This window comes from Callorhinus ursinus, unplaced genomic scaffold (assembly GCF_003265705.2).
Source record: "Callorhinus ursinus isolate GAN/ISIS: 27379988/994484 unplaced genomic scaffold, GSC_fseal_2.0 scaffold1, whole genome shotgun sequence".
Classification (NCBI taxonomy): Eukaryota; Metazoa; Chordata; class Mammalia; order Carnivora; family Otariidae; genus Callorhinus; species Callorhinus ursinus.
In genome coordinates, this window is record NW_027397063.1 from 61768754 (window position 1) to 61787080 (window position 18327).

An 18327-nucleotide genomic window follows, 5' to 3' on the forward strand; every position below is an offset into this window, starting at 1 on the left:
GTCCTCCCAACGAGGCTCAAATGTAACTCCTGAGATGGCCGATGCCCTACTGCGCTGCCCCGCCTAACCCTCTTAGGTTTGGTGGGACCCAGGTGTCAGCGGCTCAGAAAGGGAGGCCACCCTTCCCCCCACCCCCGGCCTGCCCTGGCCGCACCCGCTCCCCCCACAAACAGACCAGAGTCTCCACGGCAAGGGAGGCCCCCCGTGGGCAGACACTGCGGCGCAGCAGAAGTCCCTGCGGGAAGAGAAAAGGGCCCAGCACCTCCAGCGTGAACTTCCTATTTCCTGCTGCCTGTCAGCGTCCTGGGACAGGCAAGGAGTGGAGTGGCACTTGGGAAACCAAGGCCTGAGCTGAGCATTGCCTAAGGCTGCCCCTGCTCTATTTGGGACCAGCTTCTGGAAATTGCAGCCCCCCTGTCCCAGTCCTGGCCCAAGGTAAGTCCAGTCCAGAAACGGCTGATAAATGTTGCTTAAACATTCCGCTCAAAACACGGCCCCACTCACTTCTCTCTGAGCAACCCAGGCAGCCCTGGTTTCGAGGGACAACCCGGGCCCCTGCTTCCCCCTCCCCTACCTGCCACTGGAAGTAGAGGCTCCGGGGACCAGGCCAGGCCAAGGCCCCAAGATGGATTTCAAAACCTGTCTCCCTTCTCTGGTTCTATAAAACTGGAACATGAAAGTGCTGCTGGCCATCCCAGCTTTCAAGCAAGGCCCCCCCGCAAAAGACCCATTCATCATTTGTCCCTCCATCTCGACAGCACCTCACAAGCTCGACAGAACATCTGGGTGTCCTCTCTCTGCCCACTGCCTGGCACCCCGAGAAGTACGGAGCCAGGGAAGGAGGGGATCCCAGACTCGACCTGGAAACGAACACCGGCACCGCTTCCACAAGGGGAATCCACGGTTGACGGAGGAGCAGACATAGAGCAGAGAGCCAGGCTGAGAGACAGGGAAGCAGAGACCCACACATACAAGCCCAGAACCCAAAAGACACAGGTGAACAGAGAGCCCCTCCACCCGAAGACATGCAGACAGTCAGCCAAACAAACACAAGAGACATTTGGGCACCAAGAAAACAAGGGGGCAGGGCAGAGCCCCCAGACAGGCCCGCCCCCAAAGCCTCCCCGGCTGTTGTGGCCTCCTGCCCCTCACCTCCCACCTCCTGAGCAGCTCCAGAAACCACGAGCAGGCACTGTGGTCCAAGTCGGCCTTGGCCCTGGAGGAGGAGCCCAGCGAGCCCACACTGGCAGGCAGAACGGGGGCCTGGGACGCAAGGGTGGGGCAGGGCACGGCCACGGTGCCTCCCAAGAGGAGTGGCTCCTCCAGGGCCCCACCTGCTGCCCGCCTAGCTCTGGTGGTAACCCAGGGCACCAGCTCCAGAGACACACACCCCAGAACACAAGCAGCAACTGAGTCACCCCCTGGGGAACACTGGGCCCCCACTGACAGCAAGGGATGGGGGGAAATAAAGACCTGAGGGCTATGGTGCACAAGAAGGGTCAGGTCCAAGGTCCTCGGGCTCCTGGGGGTGGGAATAGGTATAGGTCCAGACTTCTGACTTAAGGCCCTGCCATGCCCCGCCCCCCCAGATAGGCCCTCACCCTAATCTTTCTATTTCCAAGAATGTTCCCCAGAGAGCCATGCCTATAGTCCCGTCTGGCCCCCAGCCCCAAACTCACAGACTATCTTCCTTCCTGACGCCTGTGCCTCTCTCCTCCTAGAAGCTTTCTGCTTTTCTGCACTAACTCCCCAAACCTCCACCCCCACAACTCATTGCTATGTCCTTTGTATTCCCAGATACTGGGCCCAAAAGCTAGGGGAGTCCTTGTCTGGGGAAGAGGTGCTGGGGCCACAGTGAGGGAAGGTCATGTTCCTCCAGAACCACCCTGGGCTCCAAGGCCTACTCCATCACTCTGACTCAACCTAGAGCTCTCCTCTCTTACCAACCCCCATGAGGCACAGGATTTAACTAAAAGCCCCAGACCCCCAAACCTGAGGCCCGGATAGAAAGGGCTCTGTGGGAAGCGACCCCTGCCCCCATCCCTGCCCGGCTCTGAGTCACAGAAGCTGGGAGCACAGGGGATTTCCTCTGCCTTGCTCCTCTTCCTGGTCCTCCATGCTCACCCCCTAACCCAAAGGCACCTCAAGCCTGCCCTGCCCCAACCAGTTTCTCAGCCACCCTGGGGAATCAGATAACAGAGGGTGGGGTGAGTGGTGGGTAGGGCCTCCTGGGCAGAAGGGCTTCAACAGGGGCTGCAGGAAGGAGACATGACTCAGGGCCTGGAGGCAGAGACAAGCATCCCAGGTGTCTGGCAGGGGGAGGGGTCAGGAACAGATAGCCCTGGGAGGGGGACTGGGGGCGAAGGAGCCCAGGTGGGCAGCCCAGCAGAGAACGGAGGGGAGTCCCAAAGGGGCAGGGGGGCTCAGTGGGAGGACAGAGGCTGCTGGAAGATGGTGGGTTGCTTGGGGTACTTTCGCTGATAGGTACCAGGTGGGCAACCAAGAGTCCCTGTCCTGGGAGGAGGCGGGAAGGGAAGGGGGAGAAGAAGAGAGGACGGTTCAGGAGCTCCAGAGTCCCTAGTTGTGGCCCTGAGGCCAAGCTGAGCCACTTCCTACGCCTCACCATACGGCAGCTTGGCTCTGACCCACACAGCCAGGGCCGGAGCCGAGTGGGAAAAGGGTAAAGGAGGTGGTGCTGGGCAGGGAAATTCCCTTGGAGCAGCGGCATCTGGTACTTAACCCCAGGCGCTCAAGAGTGAAGCCAGGCCCGTCCTCCCCTTACTGCACGGCCTGCGACGTCATGGGAACCCTGGAGGCAGAAGAGTGCTCAGCCAGCAGGCCCCTCCATCCCCACCCTGCACCCTTCAAGGCAGTGCAGGCGTGGCCCCGCGCTCCCTACCTTCCCTCGATGACGGTGATGACGTCGTTCATCTGGATGTGCAGCTTGTCTGGTTCCTCAAAGTCCTGAAGGGCCCGCATGTCCGTGGGCTGGGCCTGGGGGCAGAGACAGGTCACTGCCCAGCCTGGGACTGACCCCTGCCTAGATACCCCAGCCCCAGGGCGCGGACGGGCCCTCACCTCCAGCAGGAAGTCCCGCAGGGCCACAAAGGTGGGCCTGTCCTCTGGCTTGTGGGCCCAGCACTGCACCATGACGTTGTAGACATCCTGGGGGCAGTCCTCCGGCCTCGGCAGACGCTCTCCCTCCTTGTCAATCTTATGCAGAATCTGGCGGTGGGGTGGTGCAGTGTGAGCACGAGCAGAGCACCCAGCTCTTCACTTCCCACCTTCCCTCCACCCCATGGAGCCACTGGAGCTGTGGGCCACCATGCCTGCACCCCAAAGAAAAGGTCTGTCTCCAGGACCCTATCCCCGGGCCTCTGACCCTTACCCCCTGGTTGGGGCCTCCGGGTAGGTGGCCATGGCAAGGAAAAGAATGAGAGCAAGCCCCAGTCTGTCCCTCTCCTCACCACTGGGGGCCCCTCTCTCTGGTCAGCTACCTGAGAGGTCACGTGCGGACGCAGGGCAAGGGGGACAGGGATCCTAGCAAGTAAGAGCCAGTTCTGACAGGGGCAGGATGGGAGCCAAGAATCCAATCAACCCCCACCCGTCCTGGAGGGAGCGCACCTCCAGCCCCTCACCTGACTGCCATTGAGGCCAATCCAGGGCTCCTGGCCATAGGTGAACATCTCCCACAGTGTGACCCCAAACATCCAGGTGTCACTGGCATGGGAGAAGGTGCGTGTCTTCAGGCTCTCAGGAGCACACCTGGCAGAGGCAGGGGTCAAACAGAAGGCCTCTCAGAGCATGCCCACCCACATCAGCCCAACGGACAGAAAACACTCATTCAACATGTTCTAAGCCTGTGGGCCAGGCTCAACAGTAGGTATTGGTGACACGTGTGAAGTGAACAGGAACAGGACTTACTGACTGTGGGATGCACAGACTTGGAGAAAATCATCTATGCTCATGTCTTTATTCCCATGGAGGCTGGGTGGGACGAGGGTGAAGTCTGGTAGGTCAGGGAAGCAGTGCGGGGAGAGGTCAGAGGCTCCAGGAGTTGGTTGGGTGAGGGAGAGGACAGGGGAGAAAATCTCGGGCTGTTTTCTAATCGTGGTGGGAGGATGACAATTTCCGGATTTGGGGCAGGATCCTGAGATTTGGGTCATTTCAGCAGGAAGGCGTGGGTGGGAAATTTGGATAGGGTCTGGGGAAGAACCGAAATGGCTGGAAACAGTTATACTGGCTTCACCCAAATATCCCACACTCCTTCTGGGACTCCCTTTTGGGTGAGACAGAGAAATGTCACTGCAGTGAAGCCAGCAGAGGGGTATTCCCGGGTGGGCTAAGGTGCAGAGTGATGGAGAAGCCGCCCTAACAGAGAACCAGAGACTCTCTCCTGGGACTGGAGAGCTGGCCCTGCCACTCAAAGGGGGTGGGACCCAGGGGCAGTCACTCAAGATCCCCAAGCCTCATGTTCCTCATCTGTGAAATGCAAGTAACAATAATCTGCTCATCACACAGTGCTGTTGTAAGGGGACGTTATCATTTACCACTCAAACCAGGATGCTTGGGTATGAAGCGGGTGCTATTAATTACTCCAGAACAACAGGCATAATCCAGAATATGTGGTCACCTGACATATAAAATCAGTTATTAACTGGGGGGGGGGGTGCATCCTGGGTTAGGATTTTCTGGCAAGGAGAACTAGACCTATTTATTCCTCACACCCCAAAGCAAGGGACCACACTCCTTCCGGTACATCCAGAACCAATGGACCACAATGGTCTCAGCACAGGAGAAACTCACACAGGGGCCAGGGTGGGGCCAGGTACCCCCTTAGCATTCAGGTGACTGTCCCTGGTCAGCCTGCCAGGCCCAGCATGGTCTGGCCCTGCCAGTGGCTAGGTCTACATGGAACATACTTGCCAGCCAGTCTGCCTGGCTAACTGCTGATATTTCAGGAGGTTCCTATGGAGTCCTCTAGGAAGCCTTTCCAAGCCCCCACAGCACACATCTCTGTGCATTGCAGTATCCGGCACACAGGCCCAGAGAATTCCTAGATGGATGAGTGGATGAACTGCACACAAGGACACCCCAGGCCCAGAAAAGACAAAGGCTATGTGGTTGTAGAAGCCCTGGAGACTCTGAAGCCTGGGGCGTGCAGGGACTGGGATGGGGCAGGATGGGGTCCAGGCCCTATGAGCCAGCAGCACCTGTCCCTCACCAGGCAAAGGGCACCTTGCGATGCTCTTGCATGACATAGTGGTCGTCATTCTGGGGTAGCGCACGCATCAACCCGAAGTCCCCAATCTTGACCAGGTCACGGGTGGCCAACAGCAGATTTCGGGCAGCCAGATCACGGTGAATAAAGCGCTTGGACTCCAGGTAGCCCATGCCCTCAGCCACCTGCACAGCATAGCGGCTCAGAGTACCCAGGAGGAAGTGGCCCTGGTGCTTTCGCAGCCGATCCAACAGCGATCCAAGCGGCGCCAGCTCTGTCACCTGAGGCCACGGGGGAGGCAGGAGGAGTAAATGTGGCTGAGCCCTGCCCCTCCCTCAGTGCCCCATGCTGGGCTCCCAGTCCCTCTCCTGAAGGCCTGAGCCATGCTCCATGCTCCTTCCTGGCCTGTACTCTGGGACCTCTAGGACTTCTCCAGCTCCCCCAAGCCTCTCCCTCCAGGTAATATGGGAACTGAGGCCTAGAAAGAAGCAACCCACAGAGGCTCAGATTAGAAATTCTAAAAAATGAAACTCTAAGGCCAGCCCCTCCTATGAGTACAACTCTGCCAATGAGCACAAACAAAATCCAAAGATGGACCTGAGCTCCAGCGGCCACAGTACCAGGCTAGGCCCCTAGGAGCCACTCTGCCACATCAGTGAGGGACCAAAGCGTCCTTCATCAGAATGGAGGGACGAAGCACAGCGCAGGCAGGGGGATGGGCAGATCTGGGGGCCCAGAAACCCTGCCTGAGCACCCGTCTGCCACCCGCAGCACTCACCATCTTCATGGGCGGCGTGAGCACCACACCATAGAGGCGAATGAGGTTGCGATGGTCAAGCGAGTGCATGGCGTTAACTTCCCGGATGAAGTCGTCCATGGCCTCGGGCTGGCTCAGCACGTCAGGCTTCAGGCACTTCACAGCCACACTCACCTGGCCAGAGTGGGGATGGAAAGGAGTCAGGATAGGCTCCAGGCCCCAACACTCGGAGCCCACCTGCTCCTCCCTCCAACTCAGTCCAAACAGCCCTGCCTTGGGTCTGCTCATCTGGGTGGGTGAGCACGTCACAGGGGCCTGTGGCCCAGCTGGAGCAGGGCAGCTGACTGACCTCCCCTGGGCCTCCCCTTCCTGGGACAACGCCCAGGTTAAATAGCAAACCTACAATAACAGATGATCAGTGTGACGGCAGAATATTAAAATGTTGTCATAAAATGCAATACTAAAAATGTTTTTGGTGTGGAAGGAAAATGTTGTAAACATAATGCCAAAAGGGGGCACCTGGATAGCTGGCTCAGATGGTTAAGCATCTGCCCTCAGCTCAGGTCATGATCTCCAGGTCCTGGGATCGAGCCCCACATCTGCTTTTCCCTCTCCCCTCCCACCCCCACTTGTGCTATCTCTCAAATGAATAAAGTCTTAAAAAATATATATATATATATTACATACATATATATATATAGGCAAAAAATGAACCTATGGTGAGAGAAATCAGAAGAGTGCTTCCCTTGGAGGAAGAGATACTCAGTGGAAGGGGCAAGAGGGAGCCTTCTGGGGTGCTGGGACTGTTCTCTATCATGATCGGGGCAGTGGTTACATAGGTCCACGCATACGTAAAAATTCACTAAGCTGAAATGCTAACTCTGCTTCCTCTGAGTGGGGGGGGATTACAAACAATTGGTTTTTTCTTATTTTTAAAAAATTTCCAGTTTTATGATAAGTAAATTTTTTATAATTGAAAAAAAAGAAACAGACATGTCAAGTTAAAGCTGAGCGTGGAATCCAGAGCAAGCCCCTTTTCGACCTGTGCCCAGCCCCATTCACATCTCAGTAGAGGGGAAAGATCTGCCTCAGAGTCAGAGTGAGAGGGACTCTGCCAGAGTCTCTTCGAGGCCTGTCCCTCCACCACACCCCACAGGACCCAGAAGCTCACCGTCTTCCCCGAGGGGGCATCCCACTCGCCCCTGCGCACCACGCCAAAGGAGCCATCTCCTAGCTTCTCGAATAGATGCAGGTCCTTCTCCCCAATGAGGCAGGTGAGGCTCTGCAGGGGCCCCTCCCCGGCTGGGCCCCCTGGGGTGGGTGAGGTCTTCCGGAAGGTGCTCTGAGAGTGATGAGGGGGGAACTCAGCCTCCAATCGCTTTCCACTGAACACCTGTTTGAAAGCAGCCAGGGGCCAGATGGAAGCCTCAGGCCCCGGAGCCGGTCACTCAGACCTGCCCCATAGGCTCCTCGGCTAGGCCTCCACAGAGGTCCTGGCTTTGCCAAAGTGCCAGGGGGCAGCCTGGCTGGAGGCCCTCCCCTCCTCCAGACCACACCCTCAAATGGGAACCCACAGTCTCAGTGTGGCCTCAGGTATGCGCCAGAAATGGACTGACAGGCACGTGGCTTGTGACTGCTGTGGCCCCATACCCAGCTGTGGGGTCAGGGAGAGCCCAAAGCCACTCCAGACCCATCTTCACCACCTGTCCCTCCCTGTCCCCCTACCCAACACAGACTCCGGCCCCTAACCCGAGCAGATGGGCAGAAGCCCGAGGGGCCCTCCACAAACACCTCCCTTTCCATTTTTAGCCCTGGCCCCTTCTCTGGGTTGCCCATTTGGCGCTGTTTGTCTCCACCCTCCCTGGGGAGCTGACTGCCCTTCATCCTGCCAGGCGGAGAGGATAATTTGAGCCTGAGGTTGGACCGTGAATGTGTGTGTGTGGCGGGGCGGGGGGGGCGGTTAGTGCAGATGAAGCAAGGCCTTGCTGGAGAAGGGCCTGGGAAGACAGCTGGGCTTCCGGAGGGGCGCCTAGAGCTGAGAGATGAGAAAGGAAGACTGGAGGGGACTCTGCAGCCTGGGCTGTGTGGAGGGAAGGGGCCAAAGGTCAGGGGCCAGGACGAAGGAGGCCCTGAGTAGCAGAGTCAGCCCCATCGATCTGACTTGGCCACCACCACTGGGGCATCCAAAGCCTTGGCCTCAGGCCACAGACTCTGTCCATTTGAGCCCCTGTCCCCCAAAGGTTGGGAGGGTCTTATCTGTACAGGGTAGGGGGTGTCTCCACTCTGAGGACCTCTTCTAGCCACTGCTCTGTCCTTCCTCCCAGTAACTAAACTCCCTTACGTTTGCAAGCAGTACTCAGCTAACAAGGCCCTTCACAGCCTTTATCTCAAGGGACCTTCTCCACCACCCGGTGAGGTGAGCTGGACAAGTGCCACCAGCACTCTTGCTGAAGACAGACCTCAGGCCTGGAGAGGTTCACCGACCGACCTGAAGACCTCCTGTGTGGTGGGTCCACGACCCCCAAATCCCAGCATGCTGCATAGCTCTTCCCTCCTGCCTTCATCCGCCCAACAAACCCATCCTTCCCTAAAACCTGGGCAAGGAACCAGGACAGTGTCCCCAGAAAAGGCCACAGGCTCCCAAGAGACAGCCCCTTGGCCAGACCACAGCCAGGAAATATCTGCTGCCCAATCCTGGTCCAGCTGTTCTGCCCTGCCCACCCCCCCTCACCCCCCACCCAGCCCTGAGGCCAGAAGCAGGGAGGGAAGGCCCTGGCTGGTTCACTTCCTCTCGCATTGTCTTCCAGACAATGGGCAAAGTTCCACTGAGTCAGAACAGGGACTCACCACTCACAGACCCAAATTAGGGCAAAGGGAGAAGGGGGGCAGGCTGTGGGGAAGGAAGCTGTGAGCAGGGCCAGATGACCAGAGAAACCCCCTGCAGACTAGGGAGGGTGGGGGAGGAGGGGAGCAAGGCAAAGATGTCCCAGGTCCAGACAGTCCCCACCATTCTGCCCTGGACACTGGCCCCAACAGTCAGAGCAAGGGCTCAGGTTACGGTGCACTTGTTAAGGAGCGCCTGTTCCACGCCCAGCAACGAATGCACAGCAGGAGGGGATGGGAAGCCACCGCGGCGCACAGGCTACTCACGTGCCATCTCTGGTGGGGATGAGACACTTAGCCGGGCAGTTCTACAAGCACCCTGCCCAGGAAGACCCTGGAGGAGGGAGGTCTGGACGAGGCACAGATTACACCTGCCTGGGAATGGGGGAGTTTCCCAGGACTGACATCACAGGAAGGCCTGCGAGGCTGCCCACGCCATCTTGCACCTCGTCCACGCACCTTGCTCATCCAAGACTTGCGTTTGCACATGGCCTTTCTCCTCTTCACCGCCTCCCACAACCGCCGCTGGCCTGTGGGGAAGGACGGGGTTCGAATGTTAAGGTAGCTTACGTCCCCCAGAGAAGCTGCCCGCCTGCATGCTTCCTTGGTCACCCTGGGGTGGGTCCACCACGAGGTACTGCCCAGCACAATGACACCAAGGAAACAGACCATTCCAACCCACCAGGGGCCACAGTTAACCAGACGGCACTCCATGTCTAGGCAGTGGTTCTCGAACTAGATGGAGGTGTTTAACCACCAAAATTGAACAGCAGTGGTCTTTTTCCAACTCTCAAGGAAAAAAAAAAAAAAATCAAGGTAATGGGTAGAATTTGCCCAATTTTGAGTTTTTTTCTCCCATAAAATTTGTTTATGTTCCTGGCATCAGATACCAACTATCCAAGCCAAAACTAGCATATGTCAATGTCTAATTTAGCATGTTATTATTTAGCTATTTTAAGTTGAATGTACTAGTAAGTTTCTAATGCTCTACAAGGAATACCATGGCTTCTAGATGTTACAATCAGTACTTTTAGGATAAATACATAGAAAAAAACTGAGTTCAGCTGATACAGCAGATCTTGGTGCAGAGGAAAGAGACAAAAGGAGCTCAATTTACAGCAGATCTTTGTGAGACAGAGACAGATTAAGAGAAAATTAGCAAACCCTCTGAGGGTTTTTATCTTCTCGTGTTCATACGGGGCTCTCTGGACACTGACCCTGGCGTTCAGAATGGTGAACCGGGCCGACTCAATGCCACAATTACAGCGGAGGAGGAGATGGAGGAAACGCATCCTCCAAATGGCTGCACAAGCCAAAAGGGGTGTGTGTTTAATCCTGAGTATCCAGAGCTAGAAGACTTCATTCTCCTCCAACTCCAGGTCACCTTTCCAACTGCCAACTGTCCTCCTGCGCTCACGGTGTGTGGCATCTACTGATGCCCCCTACCCCACTTGGGGGCTCCTGGGCAGGCCGCGAGCGTTCCCAGCTACGCCACCCCATGGAATAAGGGGGAGGGCTCTTCCATGCAGTTGGCAGTTCTGACGACAGAGGAGGTAAATGGTCAGTGGGGAAGCAACCAGCAAGGCCAATGGCCCCACCTACCGGGCCGGCCCATGCCAATCTTCTCCAGGTCCTCATTCTTGACATACTCAAAGTGGGACAGGCGGGTCACGTTGAGGTCATCACGGAGCCGCAGGAAGTACTGTTGCAGCTGCACCTCGGACAGTAGCTCCAACAGCCAGCCCGTGCCCTCCTCCGGCTGCATGCTGCTGCCCCCCAGCCTCTGTGGGGAGGGAAGAACGGCTCAGGGACCAAGGGGTACAGGGAGGTAGCAGGCAAGCCCGCCCCGAGTGCCCTGGGCTCACCCACATCCTACTATGCTGCTTCAACGAAGGGCTCGAATCACCTTCTTGCTCCCCAAAACTGTACAGAATGCCCTGTACCCCTTGTGCCCCTCTTCCCACCAGCAACAAGGATAGAACTGGGGCAGTTGCAGTACAACCCGAGCTCTGGTGTTGGGGTCTTAAGCCCAAACTTTGTAGTGACCGGAGAACAACGTCTCTGTTCTCAGAGTCACAAACCCTTTGAGAACCACGAAAACCACTGATTGTGTCTCCAGGAAAAGAGACACATTCTTACTCATAAAGGTTTCATTAAAAAATTGGGGAGGAATAGCAGGCTGGCTCAGTCCGTAGAACATGCGACTACTGATCAGGGTTGTGAGTTGGCGCTCCACACTGGGTCTAAATATTACTTAAAAATAAAACATTTTTAGGAGCGCCGGGGTGGCTCAGTTGGTTAAGTGTCCAATTCTTGATCTCAGCTCAGGTCTTGATCTTAGGGTTGTGCGTTCAAGCCCCACACTGGGCTCCATTCTGGGTGTGGCACCTACTTAAAATATATATATATTTTTTATTGGGGGGGGTGGTGCAGGGTCCCTTGAGACCCATCCATAGGTTCCCCAGACCTGAGGGACCCCAGAGAAAGCACTGTGGACCAGATGAGCTCTAAGTTCCACCCAATGCCTGACATCACCAGAGCCTCTCCCCCCAGATCCAAAGACCATCCCACAGGAGCTCGAGTGCCATCAGGACCACACCAGTGAAAGACAAAAGGGGCGCAGAGGCTGGGGTGGGCTTTTATTTTTTTTTTAAGATTTTATTTATTTATTTGACTGAGAGAGCACGCACAAGCAGGCGGAGCGGCAGGCAGAGGGAGAGGGAGAAGCAGGCTTCCCGCTGAGCAAGGAGCCCAATGCGGGGCTCAATCCCAGGACCCTGAGATCATGACCTGAGCCCAAGACAGACACTTAGCGACTGAGCCAGCCAGGCGCCCCTGGGGTGGGCTTTTAGATGCTGGCTCTAAGAGACAGCCTTGCTTAGCTCCATCGACAGCTGTCACCGCAGACTCCTGCCCAGTGTTGTTAAAGCTTTCAATTTTTTCAAGAAATACTAGAAATCTGAATCTAGATGTGAAATCTCACCAGTAAAATTCTTTTCGAAAAGGTAATATATGCACATGGTAAAATATTCAAAAGGCACACAGGAGCCCTGAAGTCTCATTCCCTGCCCTATTGCAGAGCCCCCTAGCCCCCCCATCCACAGAGCCAGCTGCCATAAAGGACTTCTACGTATCCTTCCAGACTGTTTTTCCCCCACACAAACATTCACCCATCAAGCACACCATTTTGTTCCTTGTTTTCACTTAACATTACATCTTTCTCCTGACTTTTTTAATTATGTCAACCAATTCAAGTTTGAAATACACACACACACACACACACACACACGTTCTGTGTTGGCCAAGCAAAACACAAGTGCAGGCTATCATCAGCCAATGGGCCACCAGTGAGTGACCTCTGACCTACACTCTCTGTGGCCCAGAGAAAGAGGACAGAGGGGCACCCCTGAAACGAAGCAGCCTGACCCGCTGGACCTGAACCCATCCTTGTCCAAGTCAGACACCTCAGAGCTGACGGCTGACCTGCATTCAGTCCCCCACCAAAGAAGACCCACAAGAGGGAAGAGGCCAGCGACCCCTCAATGCCCCCCCAACAAGTCAGAGGTGGCCTCGGCCCCCAGCTCTGATCACAGGGCACACTCAGAGAAGCAGACTCTTGCGGCTCAAGCCTAGCATGCACCTCCTGACCCCACAACTCCCAGCGGCCAGTGCCAGGACTTCAGACCTTCTCTGGCAGCTCAGGACACTACAAAGAATGACACACGGGAGAGGCCCTCAGTTCAAACCCTGGCTCCTCCACCAAGGCAGCTGGGCTACAGGGGGAGGTTTCCAAATTTCAGGCTGTGACCCTTTACCCAGACAGTTCTCATGAGGGCTGTACGGCCCCCTAGGGGACATTCTTGGTTGTCATCATGTTGGGGGGCTGCGAGTAGCATTTAGTGAGTGGTTGGGGAGACAAGAACACAAGTTATCCTGTAACGTACAGAGCAACCTCACCCACTGTCCTAAATCCCACACAACTTAGTTCATGCAGGTGAAAATCTGGTTTACAATCACCTGACCCTAGAACTGAATTCCATCTTACATATGAACAAAAAAGTATTTTGCAGTCTAGATACATACTGAATCCTCCTAGAATGGAACTAATACATACACTGAGGGAAAACTGACCTTTGTTTTGTTCAGAACTTACCAAAAGTTGTTTGCTAATCTGAAAAACGTCACGGAAGGCAACCCACCTTTATGATTTCCAAGCTCCCCTGTCAGTCAGCATTTGCAGGCACTGCCTCCATGGTGGTTCTACTGGAGGGCTCCGCACTGACTACATGTCAGAACGTCCCGACATATCAGACTACCTGAAATGTTATCCTCACTTTCATTTCTCCTTCATACTATAGATGACATCATGTTGACTGACTATACACACACACTTACCGGTAAAAAGGACACATTTCTATTAATTTTATTTAAGAAGAATAACAATAAAAATAACTCTAACACTTGATACTGACTATACGCTAGGCATGGTTCTAAGCATCTAGCTGTATTAACTCACTTATCCTCAACAAAACTATCTGTTCCGCACAAGGGAGTGTGGACATAAGAGGGCAGAACACTGCTGTTTTCCAGAAGGCGGCCCCAAGGGCGCACTGTGAAAATCACCGACCCAGGCCGGAGCTCTCGGCAGCCTGGCCACGCAGGGCCGGCCAGGACTTCCATCATCACGGCCCTGTCCCTGGGGCAAAGAGACCGCACCCCCTGCGTGCCCTAAGATGTGCCCGCCAGCGGGGCAAACCAGTCCACAGACCCCCTCCTCTTCTTGCCCAGTCTCCAAGTCTCAGGGCTCCAGGCTCCCCACTCCCACCCTGCTCTGGAGGCAGCGGCTCCTCAGAGCAGCTCAAAGCCATGCCCCGGGTGGTCAGGACTGCGGGAGACACAGCCCTTCCCCTGAAGCTGCTCAGAAAGCACAGTCTGGCCTGTTTCTTTTCCCCGAAACAACAGCGAACAGATCTCCCTGCTCAGCTGGACACTCCCCTCCCCGCTCTCCAGCCCCAGGAACAGGCTTGCTCTGCGGAGGGTTGTGCGGGCAACTGGAAGAACACCGGGATCCCAGTGAGAAGCAAGCAATCAGGGTCTCAGTCTTGTCTCTACCGCCTGGCCCTGGGTGAGCCAGGACAAGCCCCCTCCCCTCCACTAACTGCCCCTTCCACAGCAAGTTTCTGTGTCTGTGGAGCACAGGGACCCCGGCTTCTCCCCCACCCCGCTCACACTCTCTGGTCGTGGGTGTGCCTGGCCCCCGACACACCCGCAGTCCCACACCTGTGTCTGATGCCTGGCGTGGCGCTCTCCTGGCGCGCACACTTCCTGCGTACATTCTCCTAACACACTCACCAACCAGAATGCAGCAGCCGAGGGGAGAGGCCCCGAGCCCAGAACCCCTATCAAGCCCTCAGCCATTGCCAGTCCTGTACTCTGCCCCAGTGAACTGCTGGCTCTGGGGGGGGGGGGGGGGGCGGTGCTGACCCAGCCCCTGGTCAGTCCTACCCACACCCCCAGCCCCCACTCACTGTGTACAGGCGTCGCCGTAGTCTGGCCAGGAGAGGGAAGGAGAGCTCTAGGCCAGGGAAGCGACGAGCCGCCGGCATCTCCACGGAGCTGGACCCCCTGACCAGGTCACTGGGGCTCTGGCCCAAGAAGTAGGGGGAGCAAGGGCTTTAGCTCCTGAATTCAAGGTTCTGCCCAGGATGGAAGCTGACCACAGGTCTGGCCCAGGAGTCCCCCAAATCCCACACCAGGGGTGGGAAATGGGGCATTAGAACAGGGTGGGCTCCCTTTCTCGGCTGCACAGCTGTTTCCACAGCTGGCTAGTTTGGCAGGAGCAGGTTAGCTCTTTTCCCGGCTGCAGCCCATGTCCTCTGTCCTGTTTCTCTGACTTCTCTTCAGTGCAGTGGTCACAGCTCAGCCCTACTCCCGGGCTCCCCCGCCTGACCGCCCTCCCTCCCTCCTCCCTCCCTCCCCAGCTGAGCAGCTCTGACACTGGCTGAAAAAGGACCTTTCTGAATCACTGCCAAGAGGGTGGCGGGAATGGGGGGACTCTTCCTCCCAGCCACCCGCGCTGGCCCCCCTGCCTCCCCACACACAAGGCCCCCTGTCTCTGGCTTCCACCCCAGCCCCCATAGTTGCAGACAACTCCTGGGATTTTAGGGTGGGGGCTATGTGAATCAAGCAGCAATGCACAAAGAGGGGCTACAGGCTTCCACATGGGCTTGTCTGGGGCTGTGGGGGCTAGAACACTGCCTGAGTTGGGGGCTTGGGCCCCAGACAGTCATTCCTGGGGCCTGTAGGCAGACCCTTCAGAGACCCTCCCCCATCGCCAAGTCCAAGCCTTGGCTGGGCGTCTCCTGGCTCAGGCCCTAATGTGGCCCTGTTACCCTGGTGCCCGACGGAAATAGGAGGCCGGCAGCCTGCCAGAGTGGGGCAGTCCAGCCAAGAGCAAGGGGGGGGCTGTGGGGGTGAGGAATCTCCACCCCCTCCCCTGGGGTTGCCTTGCACTGCCCACAACATCCAGGGTGCCTCCTCCCCCAGACCAGCTGGCTAAGATCCAAAACCCCCTCAAAATAAACAAATATGCCCCTAGACCCTGCTGCGATGCCCCCACCCCAGAGCAAGGATTCCAGACTATAGGATGTTTCTTGTATAGCACCCCCACGCACAGACAATAGCCTCAGCTAAAAGGAACTGGAGACACTCCACCAAGCCCCCATAGGCCCCCCATGTTCCTGCAGCTGACAAATGATCCCCCTGCCCCCCCTCAAGAGTGCCAGCTGCCCTTACACCCCCCTCACTACAGCCCCCAGACACACCTGACAGCTGCAGGAAGTCCTCGCAGTCTCCCTCACCAACAGCCCCCCCAGCAGCCATGCCCAGGGAGCCCGCTTCTTGTACACTGCTCTCTTGTCCCTATCCAGCTGGCTACTGGCTCTGGGAACCCCAGCTGGCTGATGGGGCAGGCAGCTGGGTGACAGTTTTGGGGAGTTAGCATCTTAGGCTCTCTTTCCAGGACCTCTCTTAGTACTCGATCTTCCTCACAGGAAGGTTATCTGAAAGGTCAGCCATTTCCTGCTCTGACCCCATGGCGGGGGGGGGGGGGGGGCAAGAAGGTAGGTAGAGGGTGGGTATTGGTGGACACTCCCAGCACTCAGTCCCTCTTACCCAGCACTGTGTCACACACCACCCAAAGCATGTGGAGCCAGCCAGGTAAAGCGTCCCCTTGGTCCAGTGAATCACCAGTCTGAGGCTGGGGTCAGAGCTAATGGACAAGATGAAGTCAGGATGAGGTCACACTGGAAATGACTTTTCCTCAAACCCTGGCAGACAATGCCCATGGCTCAGAGAAGCCTACTGCCTACTTCCCACCAGGCACCACTCTGAAGGAGCCCCGGGGACCTGACTTTAGGGAACAATTTAAGCAAAATTACTCCCTCTACTGTAAGATAGGGGCTGCTGGATCAGAATGGCCAAATTAAAAATTCTAGTTGCCCCCAAAAGATGTGCCCCAAATCTATCAGAACCCCACGCCTAACTCTTCCCTTAGATGTCGGGTAAGAACAAGCCTCAGCAGCTTGCTCAGCAATCCAGCTGGAAAAGGCTGTGCAGAAAAGCAAAGCATGGTCAGAGGTCAGAGCTCAGGCCAGTTCTTGGACCCCTTCTCCTAGCCCTGGAAAACACCCTCCACCTTTTCTGTCCCCCTTTGTCCTGTCAGCTACCGCCCTCTGCCGACCAAGAGAGAAAATGTTTGATCTCCAAGAAGGGAAGCGGCCCCATGAATACAGTGATCATCTTTTCTAAAGCTAGCAAGGACATTTAGCTTGATATGCATATTCGGAAAGTAAGCAGGAATGTCCAGGGAACAACGACTCAGTGCCCGTAAAAGACTGCACCCAAAACCTGGCAGGCACTGCTCCTGGGGGCTCCCATGAGTTGAAGAAAAGCCCAAAAGGCCATTTAATTGGGTCCCAGAGAACCCACAGACACTGAGGCAGGTGGCAGCATCAGTAATTCACCACCACTGACTTGCCCCTCACCCATCGCATACACACACAAATACCTCTTCACCCAGCCTCTCAGCCCCCCAGGATCTGTCGTGGGGCCCAGAAACACAGACACCCCTCACTCCTGAGAGGCTGCTGCGGAGCAGGGCTGTGCCCTCAGCTCATTGGCAGATGATGGGGTCTAGGACCCGGGTACCTGGCTATCCCCCAGGCTTCTCCCATTACCTGCTGTCCCTCCTCACCCCCAGCCAGGCGCTGATATGCAGATCTCTCCCCCATGGCACCCAAACTCCCGGCGTTCAGGCCAGGGAAGGGAGCAGAGCCCTCCCGCAGCCCCCGCCCCTCCGGCGGCACCGGCAACGGCAGCGTCACTGCCCTGCGTCCTGAGGGGCCGGGCCTCCAGCATCCTCCAGAAGGAGGGGCGCCTCAGCGGGGGAGGCCGGTCCATGCCCCCCCCACCCCGCACACCCGCCCACAGCCTCTCATCCGCCACTGGCTGGCCGGCCAGAGCCCCAGCCCAGCCCAGATGGTCGCGGTCTCCTGCGGTCTCCTGAGCCGGGCCCGCGGCCGGCCTCTCCCCCAACCCGGTCCCCAGCCTCCATTCCAAGGAGCCGCCGCTTCGTCGCCGCCTCTCCGCAGCACCACCACCAACCACCGGCTGATGCCCGGAGACAGCCAGGTGCCGCGGCGCGGCCCCACCTCCAATGACCGCAGGGCCACAGCTCCCCTCAGCCCCTGGGCCACCTCCAGGACCCCAGAGCTCCACCGCCACCAATTAGGTCCTGGGGATTCATAAAGGAGTCCCCTATTCCATAAGGACGTCCATCCAAGAAGCTCACGTAAGAGGAGCCCCATCCTGACTTGACCTGAGACCCCTCTCCTCCTTGGGGCCTGATGCCTGGTCCCTCCACCTGCCCGGCTTCCACACCACCAGGCTCCAAGCATGCGCCCACCTGCCGGGCTCCCTGCCGCTCCACTCCGCACTCCACTCCCTCAGCGCCCGCGAACCTGCCCAGCCGCGGAAGCCACGCCTCCAGCACAGGGAGCGAGACCACAGCCCACCCCAGCCCTACGCCTCCTCCCAGCCTGGCCTTGACATCTCCCTGCCTGCCCTCCCTGCCCCCCCCCCCCAAGACTGCACAGGCTGTGTGCCTGGGAGCTCAGGGCAGGGCACAGGGCTAGGGCTGACCTCTGGTCTCAGAAGAGTGCCTCGAGTGCCCACACTCCCCGCGGGAGAAGGTGCTCCAACACGTGCCCACGCAGGGCTCTGCCACCCAGCACTGGGGTGAGGTCAGTGCTAGCAGAGGAAGTCCCACTGCAGAGGCTCCTCCTCTCCCGCCAGCCCTGAGGGCCCCAAGGTGCCCCACGCACACCCTCTCATTCTGCCGGCATCTGAAGCATCCACTGACTCCTTAGTACCAGGTATTTAGGGCTGAGCTCAGGGAACCCTCCCC

At 57.3% G+C, this 18327-nt stretch overlaps 1 protein-coding gene across 18 annotated transcripts in view; it reads right to left on the bottom strand.

Moving 5' to 3' along the window:
• TNK2 (tyrosine kinase non receptor 2) overlaps nucleotides 1-18327 on the bottom strand; it is a 46214-nt gene that overhangs the window by 8023 nt on the left and 19864 nt on the right. For 3 of the 18 annotated variants that reach the window (XM_073894835.1, XM_073894852.1, XM_073894829.1), the window contains exons 1-9: nucleotides 14390-14780; nucleotides 10464-10644; nucleotides 9321-9391; nucleotides 7150-7371; nucleotides 6000-6152; nucleotides 5225-5502; nucleotides 3639-3765; nucleotides 3079-3225; nucleotides 2900-2994 (exon numbers count right to left, since the gene is read on the bottom strand). In XM_073894835.1, the coding sequence (XP_073750936.1) occupies nucleotides 2900-2994; nucleotides 3079-3225; nucleotides 3639-3765; nucleotides 5225-5502; nucleotides 6000-6152; nucleotides 7150-7371; nucleotides 9321-9391; nucleotides 10464-10644; nucleotides 14390-14467 (1352 nt within the window). In that variant the 5' untranslated portion in view covers nucleotides 14468-14780. Of the gene's footprint in view, nucleotides 1-2899; nucleotides 2995-3078; nucleotides 3226-3638; nucleotides 3766-5224; nucleotides 5503-5999; nucleotides 6153-7149; nucleotides 7372-9320; nucleotides 9392-10463; nucleotides 10645-14389; nucleotides 14781-16034; nucleotides 16058-17098; nucleotides 17210-18327 lie in introns of those variants that run through there. The other 15 variants (XM_073894833.1, XM_073894832.1, XM_073894830.1 and 12 more) reach the window with 10 other exon arrangements.